The sequence below is a fragment of the Saccostrea cucullata genome, unplaced genomic scaffold (assembly GCF_032062105.1).
Source record: "Saccostrea cucullata isolate Sc308-1 unplaced genomic scaffold, CSIRO_AGI_Scuc_v1 ctg246, whole genome shotgun sequence".
Lineage (NCBI taxonomy): Eukaryota > Metazoa > Mollusca > Bivalvia > Ostreida > Ostreidae > Saccostrea > Saccostrea cuccullata.
Genome location: NW_026934303.1, coordinates 488,342 through 505,391, shown reverse-complemented (window position 1 = coordinate 505,391; position 17,050 = coordinate 488,342). Strand labels below are relative to the sequence as shown.

At 32.4% G+C, this 17,050-nt stretch overlaps 1 protein-coding gene across 1 annotated transcript; it reads left to right on the top strand.

Annotated features, from left to right (window-relative positions):
• Positions 1 to 2,286: 2,286 nt before the first annotated feature.
• Positions 2,287 to 11,352, top strand: LOC134240430 (WD repeat-containing protein 18-like). Its single transcript, XM_062722520.1, has 10 exons — positions 2,287 to 2,336; positions 2,837 to 3,028; positions 4,833 to 4,943; positions 5,207 to 5,334; positions 6,950 to 7,241; positions 7,849 to 7,919; positions 9,080 to 9,204; positions 9,444 to 9,610; positions 10,112 to 10,183; positions 11,185 to 11,352. Exons 1-10 carry the CDS (start codon positions 2,322 to 2,324, stop codon positions 11,332 to 11,334), a joined length of 1,323 nt encoding a protein of 440 aa, XP_062578504.1. The 5' UTR covers positions 2,287 to 2,321; the 3' UTR covers positions 11,335 to 11,352.
• The last annotated feature ends 5,698 nt before the right edge of the window (positions 11,353 to 17,050 follow it).

Genomic DNA, 17,050 nt, shown 5'->3' with positions numbered 1-17,050 from the left:
ATCATTTTTTATAGTATCATTTTCAAAAATCTCAGAAACAAAAGTTCGAGAATAGAATTTATGTGGATCAGAAACTAACAAAATTAAAGTGCTAGAAAGACCTTAAACATTTTGCAAAGTCAACACTTTTCTCTGGGTTTTGCCTATAGTGGCTATAAAGTTACAATTTAAATACGTAAATAAATAATGAACTTTACTCGAATAAGTCAATTCACATCTAAACTGAATTGTAATACAAATCTATTGTATTATTCAGCTTATTATTCCTCTTTTAATAAGTTCATGCTAAAATGATGTGTTTATTAAAGAAGATAATATTGTATCGTTAACAGTGCACCAAAATATGTAGTTTGTAACCCAAGGTGAATTCACATTACTTTAACTTTCTGTTAAATACTTTCACACAAAAAATCATTTAAAATTGTTAATCCATTATTTATACACTGAATTGACGACGGATTTTCCCTTTATTCCCGATCATGACAAAGAGCACATGGCAGGTGTGACCGGTCGGCAGGGGATGCTCACTCCTCCACGGCACCTGATCCCACCTCTGACGTTCTGGAGGTCCGTGTTTGCTCTGCTCCTATTTTGTGTTGTTTTGTACCCTTTTGATCTTACACTGTTCGTTATCTCCATATGTTTTATTCTTAGACCCCCAAAAACATTTTTTGATGTCAAAAACGCTTACAAAGTCAGAAGGATCGGACACAAGGGATCTAAGATGGTCTTCTCCTTAACAACATTTAGTAAATTGACAACTATAAGTACATGTGTACATATAAGGTCTGCTACAAAAACACGGTAACATTGTCCTTTGTTCAGTACATGTATATGGTCACCGGATTTGTTTGTCGTTATGTTCCGTTTTTCTCTTCAGTGTTGATCTACATACAGATGATCCTTTCAACCCTTTATGATTCATAATAAAATGTCAAAATATATAAGGCGTTTATTAATCTATTTCCTTTTATTCTTAATTTCATGGAATAAGAGAAAGAGTGGGCAGCGATTTGATTCAGAAAGTACTTGTACAAAAATAGGACATAACATAACCATCTGTCAAAGCAGAATGACTATATCTACATTTCTCTTTATTTTAAGCATTTCAACTTATCCGTCGGTAGAATGTAGCTGCTGTGAAAGTGACTTCTAAATTACTTGATAAAACGTCGTCAATATATTCTAACAGTCGAGTTGAAGTTCGCAGCAAGTGTTTTTTTCTTTTTCATGTATATAAGTTTTTGTATAAATTCTGCTTCATAGGAATATAAAAACAAGTTGACAAATAAATGAGCACAACTAGTGCCCATCGGAATTCCAATCGTTTGTTTGAAAACTTGGTCTCCAAAGACTACATAAATTTTGTCGGTAAAGATATAATATCAACATCAGAGTGCAGAACCAGAGTGTTTTTTTTACAAAGCAATTTTTAATGTGTATTAACCACAAGATTGATGCAAAATTTTCCTAGTTCTTTTTATTGAAAAAGCGGTAGTGGCATGAAAAAAAACACCTAGTTTTTAGTTTATCATGAGGAATAGTTGCATAAAATGTATTTTTTTTTAAATAAGAAAGGAGTATGTTTCGCTATTAATTTTTTTTCTCTTTCACGATCGACTGACTCCAACTTAAAACTATGTTTTAACCCCCTGAATTCATTTTTATTTTACTGATTTAGAAGTTTTTTCATCACATTATGTTGTATTATGACATCATATTCACAAGCATTTTTAAATAAAAAAATCTATCTACCATCCCATTGTTTTATCCTTAGTCAGGAGAGAGCATGGGGTCTCTCATCGTCGGATGCCCACGGGTGAGCTCGTCTTTCACTCATCACGTGATGAGTAAAAGACGAGCTCACCCCTGAGTATCCGACGATGGGGGTCTCTGTCCCCAAGCACCTCTGTCAAAGACAAAAGAAATTTTCTGAAGTGTCTGAAATTAATAACTTTCGAATAAAGTTTTTAAATACATCCAATAAAAATTTCACTCATTTCGTTATTCTGTTGTGATTTTAAAAAGAACATAAGATGTTTTATACCCCGCAGTTTCGCCATAGATTTTAACAGTTTACTATTTGATTCTATTCAAATTTGTAGAATCATGAGAAGAAAAGAAAAATAGATCTTTCAAATCTTTAACTACTTATTGTTATTGAAGACATTAGTAAATATACCTTGAATATCTCATTCAATCAAAATAATCCCTTTTTTGCATTTTTTCCTGTGATTAGTTGAAACTTCAACAAAGTGAAAGGAAAACCGACTTTCACTCCTTTAGAGTTGAACACAGTTAAACAGCAGCACGTGTGTAACATGACATCCATCGAGGTACGTATGTGGTGTTGTTCAATGATCAGACGTTTCATTTTTATGTCATATCAAAGAATATACAATAAATCTCTCATTTTACTTCTGTGAAATCCGTTTGCTTGACGTAATCGTTGTCGTATTATTCTCTTTAGAGAAGTGGACAGACTCTCGCCGACATCCATCTTTCGTGGATGTAGGCGAAAGCCTGTCCACTTTTCTAAAGAGAATATTGATTGTCGTATACGCGCAACGGAATCATCAATGATTGGTTGCAGATTGGTAGAAGTAGAAATAACAAATCTACACTCTGTTTTTGTAACTTAATCAGTTTATTATGGTTCAGCTTTTTAATTATAAAAAAATATTGAAATTAAAGTAATGTGCCCTTGTGTGAAACATTTTTATTACATACAATAAAATTAAAAGCAAACTTTGGTTCATGTTTGCTTAATTTAATGAAAAAATTAAAAAGACTCCCATCTCCTTTTTTAAAATTTCATCTCCTTTTTTAAATCTAGGTTTTATTGACAAGTGAAACAACAGGACAGCTGTGGAACGTGTGTGTCTGGGATGTCGAGTCAGGGACCAGTGTTGTCACATATAAAGGAGGGACAAGTGCCCCCCACGGCTTGGCTGTATTAGGACAACAATATCTCATTAGTGCATCTCCCACAAAACCTGTGTTAACGTTATGGCCACTACATAAAAGGGTATATCAGACAGTTAATTGACTTTTATGTTCATTTTTTTTCAGCCTCTCTCAAAAAGACTGGAATGATTAACGGCACTGTAATTGTAGTTGAAAAGGTGAAAGAGGAAGGATTGACTTACTGCCAACTCAACTGTCAACCTCTGTTTTTTGTTTTTTTTAGCTCTACTGGTCAGAGACCAGAAGAGCTTATGCGATAGTAAGGTGTCCGTCGTCCGTCCATCTGTCTGTCTGTATGTCGGTCTGTCCGTCTGTCTGTAAACAATTTTTCGAAACGCTACTCCTCCTACAGTTTTGGTCTGATTTTAATATAATTTGGCACACAAGTAGACTACACTAAGATACATAAAATACTGCATCGGATTTTGATTTCGATGAACTGTGTTGCCATGGTTACTAAAAATAGAATTTTCTGTGAAATACCTTTAAAACACTACTCCCTCTACAGTTTTGGTCTGATTTCAATATTACTTGGCACACAAGTAGACTACACTAAGATACATAAAACAGTGCATCGGATTTTGATTTCGATGAACTGTGTTGCCATGGTTACTAAAAAAAGAATTTTCTGTGAAATACCTTTAAAACGCTACTCCCTCTACAGTTTTGGTCTGATTTCAATATAACTTGGCACACAAGTAGACTACACTAAGATACATAAAATAGTGCATTAGATTTTGATTTCGATGAACGGTGTTGCCATGGTTACTAAAAAAAGAATTTTCTGTGAAATACCTTTAAAACGCTACTCCCTCTACAGTTTTGGTCTGATTTCAATATTACTTAGCACACAAGTAGACTACACTAAGATACATAAAATAGTGCATTAGATTTTGATTTCAATGAACGGTGTTGCCATTGTTACCAAAAATAGAATTTTCTGTGAAATTCCTTCAAAACGCTACTCCTTCTACAGTTTTGGTCTGATTTCAATATAACTTGGCACACAAGTAGACTACACTAAGATACATAAAATAGTGCATCGGTTTTTGATTTCGATGTACAGTGTTACCATTGTTACTAAAAATAGAAATGTCTGTGAAATTCCTTTAACATGATACTTCCTCTACAGTTTTGGTCTGATGGCAATGGCTTCTTTTCTCATCCTTTGTTATAAGTACAAACCAGTAGAGCTACAGTCTCAACAGAGACTTCTGGTTTTTTTACATTACATGTAGCTGTAAATATATGTGTAACAGGAAAGGAGAAAATGTATGGCTGGATCAGGAATGGAACCTGAGATGCCTGCATCACTAATCAGGTGCTCTAGTGATTAAGCTATCCAGGCTGATATATATCCACAACCCAAACCATTATATTCCATTCCCTCCTTAAATTGTCTTCACCCTCGGAGAAACAACCAAAGTTCTTATTAGCCCCTGGCAGTACTTTCACTTGCAAGTTAGGAGTTGTCAATGACATCAAACCTGTAACAGGAAAGGAGAAAATAAATGTATGGCTGGACCAGTATTTGAACTTGGATGCCTGTATCACTAGTAAGGTGCTCTACTGACTGAGCTAGTAGCCTACTCAGGCCGATATCCATTACACATGTATGCTATAAAATTATGCTCTTATGGTTTAGGAAATGGATAAGCCTGGATAGTCCAGTTGTTAGAGCAGCTGACTAGTGATGCAGGGATACTGGGTTCAGTTCCTGCTCAAACTATACATTTTCTCTTTTCTTGTTTTAATATATTTACATTTACTTTTTTGACTATGAACTTACTGCAAATACCAATAAAAAATTTTTTGCTGTTGGTTTTCAAACTAAAACAAGAGAATAATCATTTCCCTTTCATCAGGACAACACATGTACTAAGATGGTTTGTCCTGGAATTGTGTCAGCCGTCACTGTTACAGAGGATGGGGCATACTGTGTTGCTGCTATAGCAGAGAAAATCTACATTTGGCAGGTAATAAGTGGTTAATGAATTCACAAACCTTCACTGACATTAAATGAGTAAACTGAATACTTTTCATAGGTGTATGTGTTTGCCTGTGTAGTGACTTTTATGAGCAGCAGAAAAGTTTTATATTATTGTGAAACAATTCTCAAAATTTGATTGTTTATTGTATATCATTTACACACATATTTACAAACATTTAAACATGGTATAAATATTTGTCAGAATTCTGAAAATTAATTTCCCCCTGTATTTTTTTTTTTTTTTACCAGACCTGTACCGGGCGGCTACTTAGTGTATTGAGCCGCCATTATCAGACCATTACCTGCTTAAAGTGTTCCTCTGGATTAATTGTGTCTGGAGGAGAAGACAGTCTTGTCATTGTGTGGTCACTAGGAAAGTAAGTTTATTTATGTAACACATGTAGACTCAAAACAGCGTCATAACGATATCAATAAACTATTTTATTATGAAAATATAACAAAGTATGTACAAAATTCCAACATATTTATTGAGCTTATCTCTTGAAAATAAATTAAGACTTAAGTATAGAATTTAAGCTTTTAATACAAGTATAATGACAGTTTAAAGATAGAGGTTATCTGTGTTAAGTATTATACAATTATTGCTGTTTTTTGAGGTCAATACAATGATTTAGCCATCTGAGGAGTACAATATTCACTGAGCCCGAAGGGCGAAGTGAATATTGTATTTCGAAGATGGCTAAATCATTGTATTGACCGAAAAAACAGCAATAATTGTTTTATTTTATGATTCATTGATAAAATGATGCAGCTCATTACTTGTTTGCATTTAATGAAGTCCTAGCCAAATACAAGAGAGAAGCAGAATTAAAATGTAAATACCGGTAAACCTTACTAGTCTTATCAATTTGAAATGTTTTTTTATCAATTTTAGTTGCCATGAAAAAATACATAATGTCAGTCTTTTTTATAGGATTGATTTTGAAAGGAAGGAGTATTATCAGGGAAAACTGACTGCCAAAAAGTAGAAAAAAAATTGTTCATTAAAAGTGTTGGAGGGGGGTCCCTGCATCCCCACTTACCACCCTCATCCGAAAATATAAATTTGCTTATGCTTTGTTCACATGAAAAAAAAGTCATAGTCATTTAAATAGCTTCCCAAAGCAATCTGTATCAATTTGGAATTTCCAGATCTATTTTTAGATCAGTGTAGAGGAAATAAATCCTTGTATTCACCGGGAACGTCACGTGCAGGTCAATACAACGTAGTATTTTTCTAACATAGTTGGATCTCAGCCAATCAGAGAGATGGAAATTATTTAATCATATAATAAAATACAATGTAATATATTAAAACATACATCTATGATATATTATACAGTTATTGACTGGGTATGAGGGCAACATATGATTTGTTGGACCTGAAGGTGAAAATGTTGCCCGAGGCCGCAGGCCAAGGGCAACATTTTCATCTTCAGGTCCAACAAATCATATGTTGCCCGAATTCCAGTCTATAACTGTTTTGTTATACCCTTCACTGCTCACTTAAGATTGGTCAATTTTATCAATACACGCTATACTATCAATTATTTTATATGGAAAATTATGGTTTCTTCAGTAAACATCAAGCTGAGAAAGAACAAAATCAATTATAAATCTATTATATCACAAAAATTATTCACAAAACATACTCTTCCCTTCTACCTTACCTTGCTGTAAGCAGCAACTCTTAATATAGCTCTTAACTTCGGCTATTTTTGCGTCGCCGATATTGAACGATGATTATTAATTTTGACGTAACAGACGAGTGACATTGCGGTCTAACAATTCTTATGTAAGACCGGTCAATAGTGAAATTGTTAGACCGATGTAATAAACATTTCTTTTGTAGGACTTTTTATTAGTAATAAATATATAGAAGGATATTTATAAGGGTATAACAATAAATTTTATAGTGACTGCATGCTCATTCACAATAAATTTTAATTAATTGAATTTATTTTTTCTGTTGAAACTGAATCCCTCTTTCAGAGCCCTTTGTGACCAATCAGAGAGCAGAGCTCCTGTATCACCTGACCAGGTGTGGTCCAGTCACTCCCTCCCTGTCACGGATCTACATGTGGGGGTCGGGGGTCACCTCGCTAGAGTTGTCTCCTCCTCCCTTGACCAGACTTGTAGACTCTATGACGTTAACAGTGGGGAGGTTCTCTGTACGTTTGTGTTTGAGGTGGGCATTTGTTCTGTCACAATGGATGCAGCAGAGTTCAGGTTATTTGCAGGGGGCAGCACTGGTGCCATATATGCTGTTAATTTATTTGAAAAGGTAAGTTGTGTGTATTTCATCAGCAGCAGCACTTAATGTACATGTATATTTATTTCACATTATATGATAAAGATGTTGCCTAATACCTGTATACATCATGATCCCTTGTAGCTGATGGTACAATTTACAATGCAATCATTTTTATACCCCCCGCTTGAAAAGCGGGAGGGTATATAGTGATCGGGATTTCCGTCCGTCCGTCTGTCTGTCTGTCCGTCCGTCTGTACGTCCGTCCGTCTGTTACGCTTTTTCTCTTATCCGCAACTCCTCTTATACTACTGAGTGAAATTTAATGAAACTTTCACAGAATCTTTATTACATATTGCCATTGTGCACCTCCTATTTTACGTTTTTATTCAACACGTATTTTAGGTTTCCCAGAGCAAAATATGGACATTGCTATTTTTTGTTTACCTATGACATCACATAACAGAAGCTTCTGGATAATATTTGATAGAACGAGTTATTCCTCTTTACACATTACCGTAAAACAATATGAAGCAACACATCGACATTATGGGAGGCGGGGGGTATCATTTAGTGAGCTCATTGCTCACAGTACCTCTAGTTTTTTTTAAATAATGACAACAACAAAAATTGCTTACAGCCAGTGAGAAGAGAGAGACACATAACTGAAAACAGAGAAGACAGCACTTGTCAGAGATTTGATGGTCATGAGTAAGTAGCCTCTATCAAATAAAAGACAAAAAGAAAAGTAACTCTAAACTAGAGCAAAGCTCGTTGCAAAGCAACGAGAAGGTCTTCCGTCCTGTTTGACCAGAAGTAGCTTTGATTTTAAAAAAAAAAAGAAAAAAAAAAGAGAAATAATGCTCAAAAATGCTTTGAATCCTCTAAAGCTATGTTAATTATTGCAAAATTGTTTTTTATATTCCGGTTTGAAATGCGACGAAAAGAAAATTAATTTTTATCAAGACATATTTTTGGCACAAATTTTTCCGACTAATTCCGGTTTGGCCGGAAGTGACGATTATTTTGATGACTCCATTAGATTAAGCATAAAGTTTTCAACAACTTTGCTTCTTTGATGTATAACAAATTCTCAATACTTTTTGAGATGTTTTGAAAAAACTTTTGGCCCCTCTAGACCCCTTAATTTAGGGGTCAGCCCTTTTTCAGAGATATTATTTGAAAGATCTTCTAATTCTGCACAAATTATGTTCTATATACTTTAACAAAATATTTTTAGTTTAGAAGATAAAAGCAAAATATGAGTAATTTTTAGTTCTTTTAAGCGTTCTAATTTTTGACCCCTATATTGCGCCATTTTGAATAGAGAAATCGAAAAACAAAAACCGATGTGCACAACTTCAATCCTTCTATTATCTAAAATCAGTAGAATTTCTGCTCCAGCTTTAGCCGTCTCGGAGCCTTTGTCTGGAAACGAAAGCCTATAAATTTTCGTTTAAAGGGCAATAACTCAAAACCGGAAGTGACTTTTTGAAATTTTAGTCAGCATTCAGATAGAGTTTATAAACGTCTATAACCTCTGAAAATTTGAGCGAAATCCGTTGAGTAATGAGTGAGATATGAGGCCTCAAAGTTGTGGTCTAGGAAGCAGAAGAAAAAAAAGAATAATAATCTTTACCAACAGAATCAGTAGAAGGTCTTCCGTTGGAAACGGAAGACCTTAAATACAAGAAAATTTCAGTATTTAAATGTCCCGTAGAATAAAAGCTATTAATCATCACTCAGCTCATCTACTCTTGTTGTTTGTTTTTTTTTTTTGTTTTTTTTTAGTACATGTATTTTAATCCCTTATGATTCTAAAATTGTTTCATTACAATTTCAGTTGTAACTGTATATTGTTTTTCTGGTAGAAAACAAGTGGGTTGTCTGTGTATAACAATGGATGGATGTCAGCTGATATCGGGTTCAAATGACAACAAAGTCAAAATCTGGGATATATTTAGTGGACAGTGTATGAGAACAATAGAACACAAAGGTAAAAGGAACATTCTTCACTCAGTTTTTTAAGAAGCATGATGTCATGATTTACCTGTACAGTTCACAGGAGTATTTACAGATACAGTTACAAAAATATGATAGCAATTATTTGCTGATCATTTAATAAGGAAATAATTGTGGAAAAAATTAAAATATGCATTCGTCATGCATGTACATCTTGTGTAACTTTTATCTGAAAGTATGTTTGATATACATGCATGTATGATTTACATACAGGTCCTGTGACAAACACATTACTGACCATGGTCCCTCCTGGAATTGTGAACCCCGACATTAAGTGTACCCTTCCCCTCCGGACATTCCAGAGAGTGTTCCATTCTGATGCCCAGGAGGAGGGTAGTGAGGCCACACTGAATGTCCACCTCACCAACACTGAACCAGAGGTAAGATACAATTGTATAGCATGCAACACTGCGAATTCAGGAAGTTTTATTATTGTTTGTTATTTGTGTTTAGAATAAAAATCTTGACAAAGCTACTGATTTTTTTGCTTGTTGTAATATCAATGCTTGGGAAAAAATCTTAGCAAGCTGTGATTTAATATAGGCGTATAGTGTAAACTCTTCTTCGAAATTTTTTTCCCAAGTCAACAGCAAATCCATGATCAATAACATATTATAACAATGACATATTAATTTGCATGCTCCTTCAAGTACATGTATTTTAGATTTTAGTTTGTTCAGATCAGCTTGAGAGTGCAGTAGGGAATCAGAATTTATAATGGAGATTTTAGCTTGAAATCGCACTAAATTTTACTCGTAAAATACTAATACATGTACATATTAGCAAACCCTACGTTAGGTATGTGGAGTAGATTTTTTTTATGAGTTCTGAGGTTACAAGTGCATGAGCTGAAATCAGATATGATCCTTATCTTTTTACAGGAAGAAGAAGACATTTTAAACCCCAACTCAGAAATTCTTATGGATCTAAAATACAGATCAAAGGAAACAGAGGTAATAATTCTCATACAATCTCCTTTTCAGGAAGTTCAATTTTGTTGTAGGGGAATAATATTATTTGATAGTATTTCTCAATAAACTCCTTTAGTGCATGATGTATAGAAGCTGTTTATGGATCAGAAAATCTTTATTCTTCTTATTGAACCATGTTTGCTGAAAGAGGTTGTGACAGAAAGGGACCTACTCTGTAGGTCACTGAAGATTATACTTGATTTATCTGACCCACACACTTGCTGGGATATGTATTTACTTACTTACTTACTTATAAGTATTTTTGGTGCTTTTTAATTATTAGAACATGTTGTGAAGTAAATTAAATGAACAGAAGTTTCTTTTGTAATGAGAGACTGAGGAAAAAAGTTTTTGTTATATTTTTTTTTAATGAATCAGCATTTTTGTAAATGAAATTAAATTTAATAGTACATTTATTTTTTATTGCTGATCATTCACTGATGAGTGAGGGTGTGTGTTAACTTTTTACTCGTAGTGTAAAAGCTCATTTTCCCAATTAAGACAAGGGTTTCAGATCTGCTCTGTACAGAAAACTTGACGGAATAGGCAAAGTTTGACGAGGTTTACTATAGCGCCATTAAGTTATATTACAAATTTTGAACTCTACTGACCTCTGCTATTGACCAATCAATCATAGTGTGTAAATTAAACAAAGAATGTGAGACTATATTTGGAAGTTCGAAATAAATTCAACATAACCTTTAACTGGGTCATTTAATGGTAAAGAGTAAAGACAGTAAAGTCATTTTCATTAGAACTAAACCTGACATGTTTTCTGTTTATATAATTAGTTTCTTTCACCTACATAAAACAATCCTTTTGATTAGCTTCTCAAACTCTATAACCTTGTTTAATTCTGACAAAGTGGTCAAGGGAGTGGATCCATTGATTGACTGGAGAGGATGGTTTAAGTTATAAATTAAAACTGATGAATTTGCATTCCAAAATGAAGTACAATTATGTATTTTTTTTTTTTTATGTAGATTATGGATACCCATGATGCTCCCTCAGAAGAAGTAGATAGAAGAATACAGATCCCTAATGATTCTTTGGACATTTTAAAGCTAAAAAATGCAAATAAAGAACTATTTCATTTTGCAGTTAGTACACTATTAAATAGTAAAGACAAATAAACTGATGTCTTTCTTTTTTCTTGTATTGTTGTTGTTTTTTTTTTTCCATTTACTATTAAATTCTTTTACTTAGTTTGATGATGTTTTGTTTTCTTGTTTTCTTGTTTTATTATTTGAAAATAAAATATAATACACTGTGCCTATTGGGAACAAGTATGGGTGTATTTGAGGTTTATGAAAACACGGACACGACAAGGCAGAGCATACCCTCTCAAAGATAATATCTATAAATCAATTAAGGCATCATTAGATATCAATCCTGATGCAAATTAGTTGCATCACTTCTGTTTTGCATAGAATTAACTCACTCACAGACAAGTGTACACAAACAATATGATTTATTTGTTGCAAGACCGGGATAATAAGATATTTTTTTAAATGTAAATTTTTATTTTAATATATACAATATTGCGATCAAAAAGGTTTATATCTGTATATAATCAAAACATTCAGTGATAGACAATGAAATGGGCATATATACTAACATCTCTGGTATAGTATCGAAATTCTTTTTTTGCTTGTATCAAAAATATTTTTTATTATTAAAAAGGTTATGTTTTGATGATTTCAAAAGTATGCATTTTTTGGAATCCACCTCAGCTAAAATAAACATTAACCATGTTAATTTATGCATATTTTAATGATATAAAAAATACCCATATTGAAGACAAATAATTTCAATTTTGGTATGTCAAATTAATTTTTTTTTTATTTTAAATGAATAGATATTTAATTGACAAATATTTCATTTCTTAAAAATGTATATCTTTGTGTTGGGGGGGGGGGGGTGAACTATTTTTAAATTAAGTGTCTGGTCAGTTTTCAGCGAGAACCAGTATAAAACTCATATTTACTCTTATAATCCTAGAAATAAAATATATTGTCGTTTGAATGTCATGACCTGGATTGCCGATTTATTTACATCCCCAATCCCCCTCAGGTTGAAAAAACAGAACGGATTGACTGAAAACGTGAGCATTTTGCAATTGTGTAACAATCATAAAAGAAGAGGGACTTAAATGCGTGAGTATGAAAAGGTTAGAAACATGCATGTCCCTGATATAAATTTGTATTTGCTATTTCATGATCGTGTTGTCATTGCAATATATGCATCCTGAAGGTTATAAATCGGACAATAAACTGGATAAAATGATCAAACGATAACAACCATGACATGTGTACTTTTTAATGATATGCAAAATGTTGTATGATAGCATTTAAACTGACTTTGCTACCATTTTTCTCAAGTTTAAGATCTTTTAATTAATTTCTCTGATTTAATGAACTGAAAAACAAAGTTGTCACAGCACTGTAGTATTTCTAGACCTGTTGATGACACTTGTATGTTTACCAACAAAAAAACATTGACTGATTCAGTGATTGAGAAGGTTAAAATAGGGTAAGTGATTCCTGTATACATTTTGTAGCCTGGCAGGTTTTAAAAAAATGGTGTAATACTAATTTATGAATATTATAAGTAGATCACAAATAAGAATTTTTTAATTTTGAATTTTTTTGATTTTATGTTATATATTTACAACCCACAGCTCTACCGACTGAGCTAAAAGGTTAACCCACTAGCTATATATATATAAATATAACAGTAACTTTATCAAATTAAAGTCGAGTTGACAGGCGCGGATAAATCAAATGCACAAAATTGTTTCTGTTTCTTCATGATGTAAGATTATGTAATGTGAAGGTATTGTTGGTATCTCGTTAAGGGTATAGATCAGTTACACAGACACCTGAAAACTTGAACTATTTTCATGACAACTTGCTGATTAAAATAATTTCAGAATTTCTGTGCTGTGTGTTCAAATTATTTAATTTAAACGGCTTAATTAGTCAGCCTTTCCGATCGGCGATACGTGAAATTTGTTCATCATTTACATAGACATTACTTTAATAATTTCGAAAAGAGCAGAAAATATAACTACAGTAAAATACTAGCTATGAAATATTGATATTCTGAATAGAATTACTTATACCCCCCCCCCCAAAAAAAAATAATAAAATAAAAAATCATGTCGATATCTAGTTCATAGTCTTACAATACTAGTATAGCGCATAATAATTGAGCAACATATTCCCACATGTACACATGTTTTTTTTTTTTTAAATTTTGATTGTTATTATGTATCTCTATGTACATGTATCATCGTTTTTCATGCTTTTATTTTTAACAGATATGAGCATTGTATAAAAGGCATTTTTTAAAATGAAACCAATGGCTGTGATAGAACCTCGCAGATAAATAAACGCATAGCTACATGTAACTCCAACTGCACGCAATCGTGAACAGTGGATTAAATTGTATATTCCTTATGGCATTCTTTAAATACTAAAATTAATTTTACTTATTTAGCAATTTGAAGATCATTTGTGGTGAGATTATTGATTTTATAAGTAAATATATTTGATAAATTATACTACTATATTTCATCCAATATGACTGTCAACAGACGCGTTTGAGAATTAATCAATTTTGAGTGACCATTGGTATATAATTTTTATAAAAGAATTTGATAAAACTTAAAAATGAATTTTAAAAAAAAAATACATCTAATGGTATTCATAATATTAATGTGGTCATACTCTTAAATGGCTAACCCCCCCCCCCCCTTCCGACACGATTAAAAATCGACAAGACTATACAGGTAAAAACATCTAAATTCTTATAATTTACATGATAGCTGGCCCCGCCGCGGTGTAAACACGGTTGTGCACGTGAAAAACCGCGCCGGTGTAATGTGAAAGGATTAATACACCTCAGGGGAAATGCGATAGCTTCAAGAGAACTTTGCTTGTCCTATAGCCTCGGTCCAGAGTCTCCAGAGTCCTACCTGTGGCTGCCCCCCCCCTCTCTATTGTGACATCATTTTCAGTCTATGACAAGTTTTGTTTCCATTTGATATCAACAATTTACATCAGCAGTAGACAAGAAATATTTCGTACACTGTGATTGGGTATTAAAAGGTCAAATCAAAGTTCATTATCCAACTACGCTTTACTCGCATTGGCCAAAATTTTAATGAATATGCATATTCTCTTAAACATTCAACCACAACCAAATCCATCTTAATTTGTTTTCCAATGGTGCCATATGTGGCTTCACTATATACATGTACAACATATTATAGCCACGTTTAAGTCTGTTACACATACTTTCCCCCTCTCTTTTCTTGTCAATGAGATTAATTACACTGGAAAATCTAGCAACTGAGACTCATGATAGAGGTTGCATGTCCACACTGAGGCTTGAACCAACCACTCTCAGATTTAAACTCCAACACTACCAACTGAGCTAAAGGGTTTACCCAAATATGCCTTTGTGCAAGTCTGTGTGATTTACACACCAATAATTCACACTAAACTTAAAAACATTCCTTATATTTACATTTTCATTGTCTAAAAGCACCAAAAATATACTCAATATTTAAATTTCTACTTCATTTTATTCTTTTATAATCGTATATCCTTTTTGATAGAATTTTTCATGATCTTGTTGTGATGGTTTTCAAATCGATTTCACTCTTGCCTTAGTAGAAAAACACAGCGAATGTAAATATAAGAGATTGGCTTCACCATATACAACTTAGACACTTTTAACTGTGTTACACATCTAAATATTAATCTTTTTTTAACATACGAGGGCTGTTCAATAAATAATGTCCTCGGTGCTCAGAAAGAAGCAAAAGACGCTTTTGAATGATTTAGTCTTCATGATTTTACTAATTTATCTCTTTTAAGTAAAATACATGTCCGTAACATTTTTTATCCAATTTCTGATTGTTTTTAAAATTTTTGGGTATGACCCTTAGTATACTGGAAAATGGCAGAAGAATTTAACTTTTCTTTCAAAGGTGTTTTTTGCAAGTTTATTACATTTAATAGAACACAAAAGGTGGAAGATCTAGCGAATAGTTAATGTGAAAAATCATTAACTTTCTTTACAAAACCCCTTAACTCTTCAGGGCATGCTTTCTGTAAGAAATTCCATGTAATGGATTCCTGACGCTTCCTCTAGCCTTTTTTTTTTTTGCAAAAAGCTAACCTTGTATTAAACTTCTCTCCGATTGTGAACAAAATAACTAATTTTTAAGAAAATTACATATAAATCTGCAGTAAATATGATTGATTTTAAATTATAGTATCAAAATTCATTTTTTGCTTGTATCAAAAATATTTTTTATTATTAAAAAGGTTATGTTTTGATGATTTCAAAAGTATGCATTTTTTGGAATCTGAAAATATCAAAAATTGAAAATAAACATTAATTATGTTAATTTATGAATATTTTAATGATATAAAAAATATCTGGATATTGAAGAAAATATTTTTAAAACAGTAATTCTGCTCTTTTTATGTCAAATTATCATTTTTTTTTTATATGAGAATTAATTGCTTAAATATTGTAATATTTAAAAAGTTTTACGGCAGCTATAATGAAGCTTTTATTTTCACAGTAGGATTCTTTCCATAAACTTATAATGCACTATCCATTTTGTTTGGTTCACGTTGAAACTATGTGATGAAAAGTGGTCACATAAACTATTATAAATTCATGAAAGATTAAATAATGAGAGAAAGTCAAGTTTTATGTCATATGATATCTGTAATGTATGTTATATAGTTCAGGACATTATTTATTGAACAGCCCTCGTATCTGCAATTATTGCTACAAAGTGTTGTTTTACTATTACCATGTGTTTTATTGTACTTCTTAATAAAAAAGACATAGTTCCCTTCATTTGAACAAAAATAAATCATTAAAATAAAAAAATTGGTTTTGAAGTCAAATAAGATTAAATTGTAAAATTTATAAAGTTTATCACTGTTTATAGGGGACATACTTGTATATGGTGTATATTTTATGTAAATCATATTTTGCCATAAAATACTTATTTCCATTGACTTTCTGTCAAAATTTGTTCAAATTTGGATCCTTTGGGATACTGTAGATAACAAAGTGGTACACAGGAATGTTTTTAAACTCTTCTTGCTTTGATCTTGTCAAGAAAAATTTAACAATTAAAAACCATGTATTGTCATTATACATGTATATAAAAACATCCTCAACAGTGAAGATTGATGTGTACTCAAATCACCCCCTCCCCCTCCTCTCTCCTGGAGAGGATGGGTCCACAACTGGTTATCAGAGTTGTAATAAAAAATTCAGGGGAAAATATCTGATGAAAAGAAAAAAAGAGAAGTGACATTGTTAAAAGTGACATGGTATTTATATGGCCCTTTGGACACTATATATGTTTTAATTTTTTTTTGTTTACCAACAAAAAAAACATTGATTGATTGATAAAGTGCACGTTAAAATAGCCAAACAGGTATTTATTCCTGTGTACATTTTGTTCAATCCTTTGGATTTATTCGCTCTGTATCAAGGGTCAGAAAACAGAACATTCAATCCTTTGGAAGCAAAATTTTTTATGCACGTTTTGTATGCTATTGTCAAAAGATTGACATGTTGAGCACATATTTAAAGTTGTATTTATATTATTTTCTAACTATAAATATTCTGTGCAGTATTATGCAGTTCTTTGAGATTTAATAAATGTTTTTGGTTTATGTACATGACGTTCACAGTTCTGTCGTTGGTAGACAAAAGTTGCCTTTGGTAAAATTAATTACCATTGGCATGCCACTGGTACCAATGTTTTTTGCCAATGGTATATTTTTCTGCAGACAGTCTAGAGTG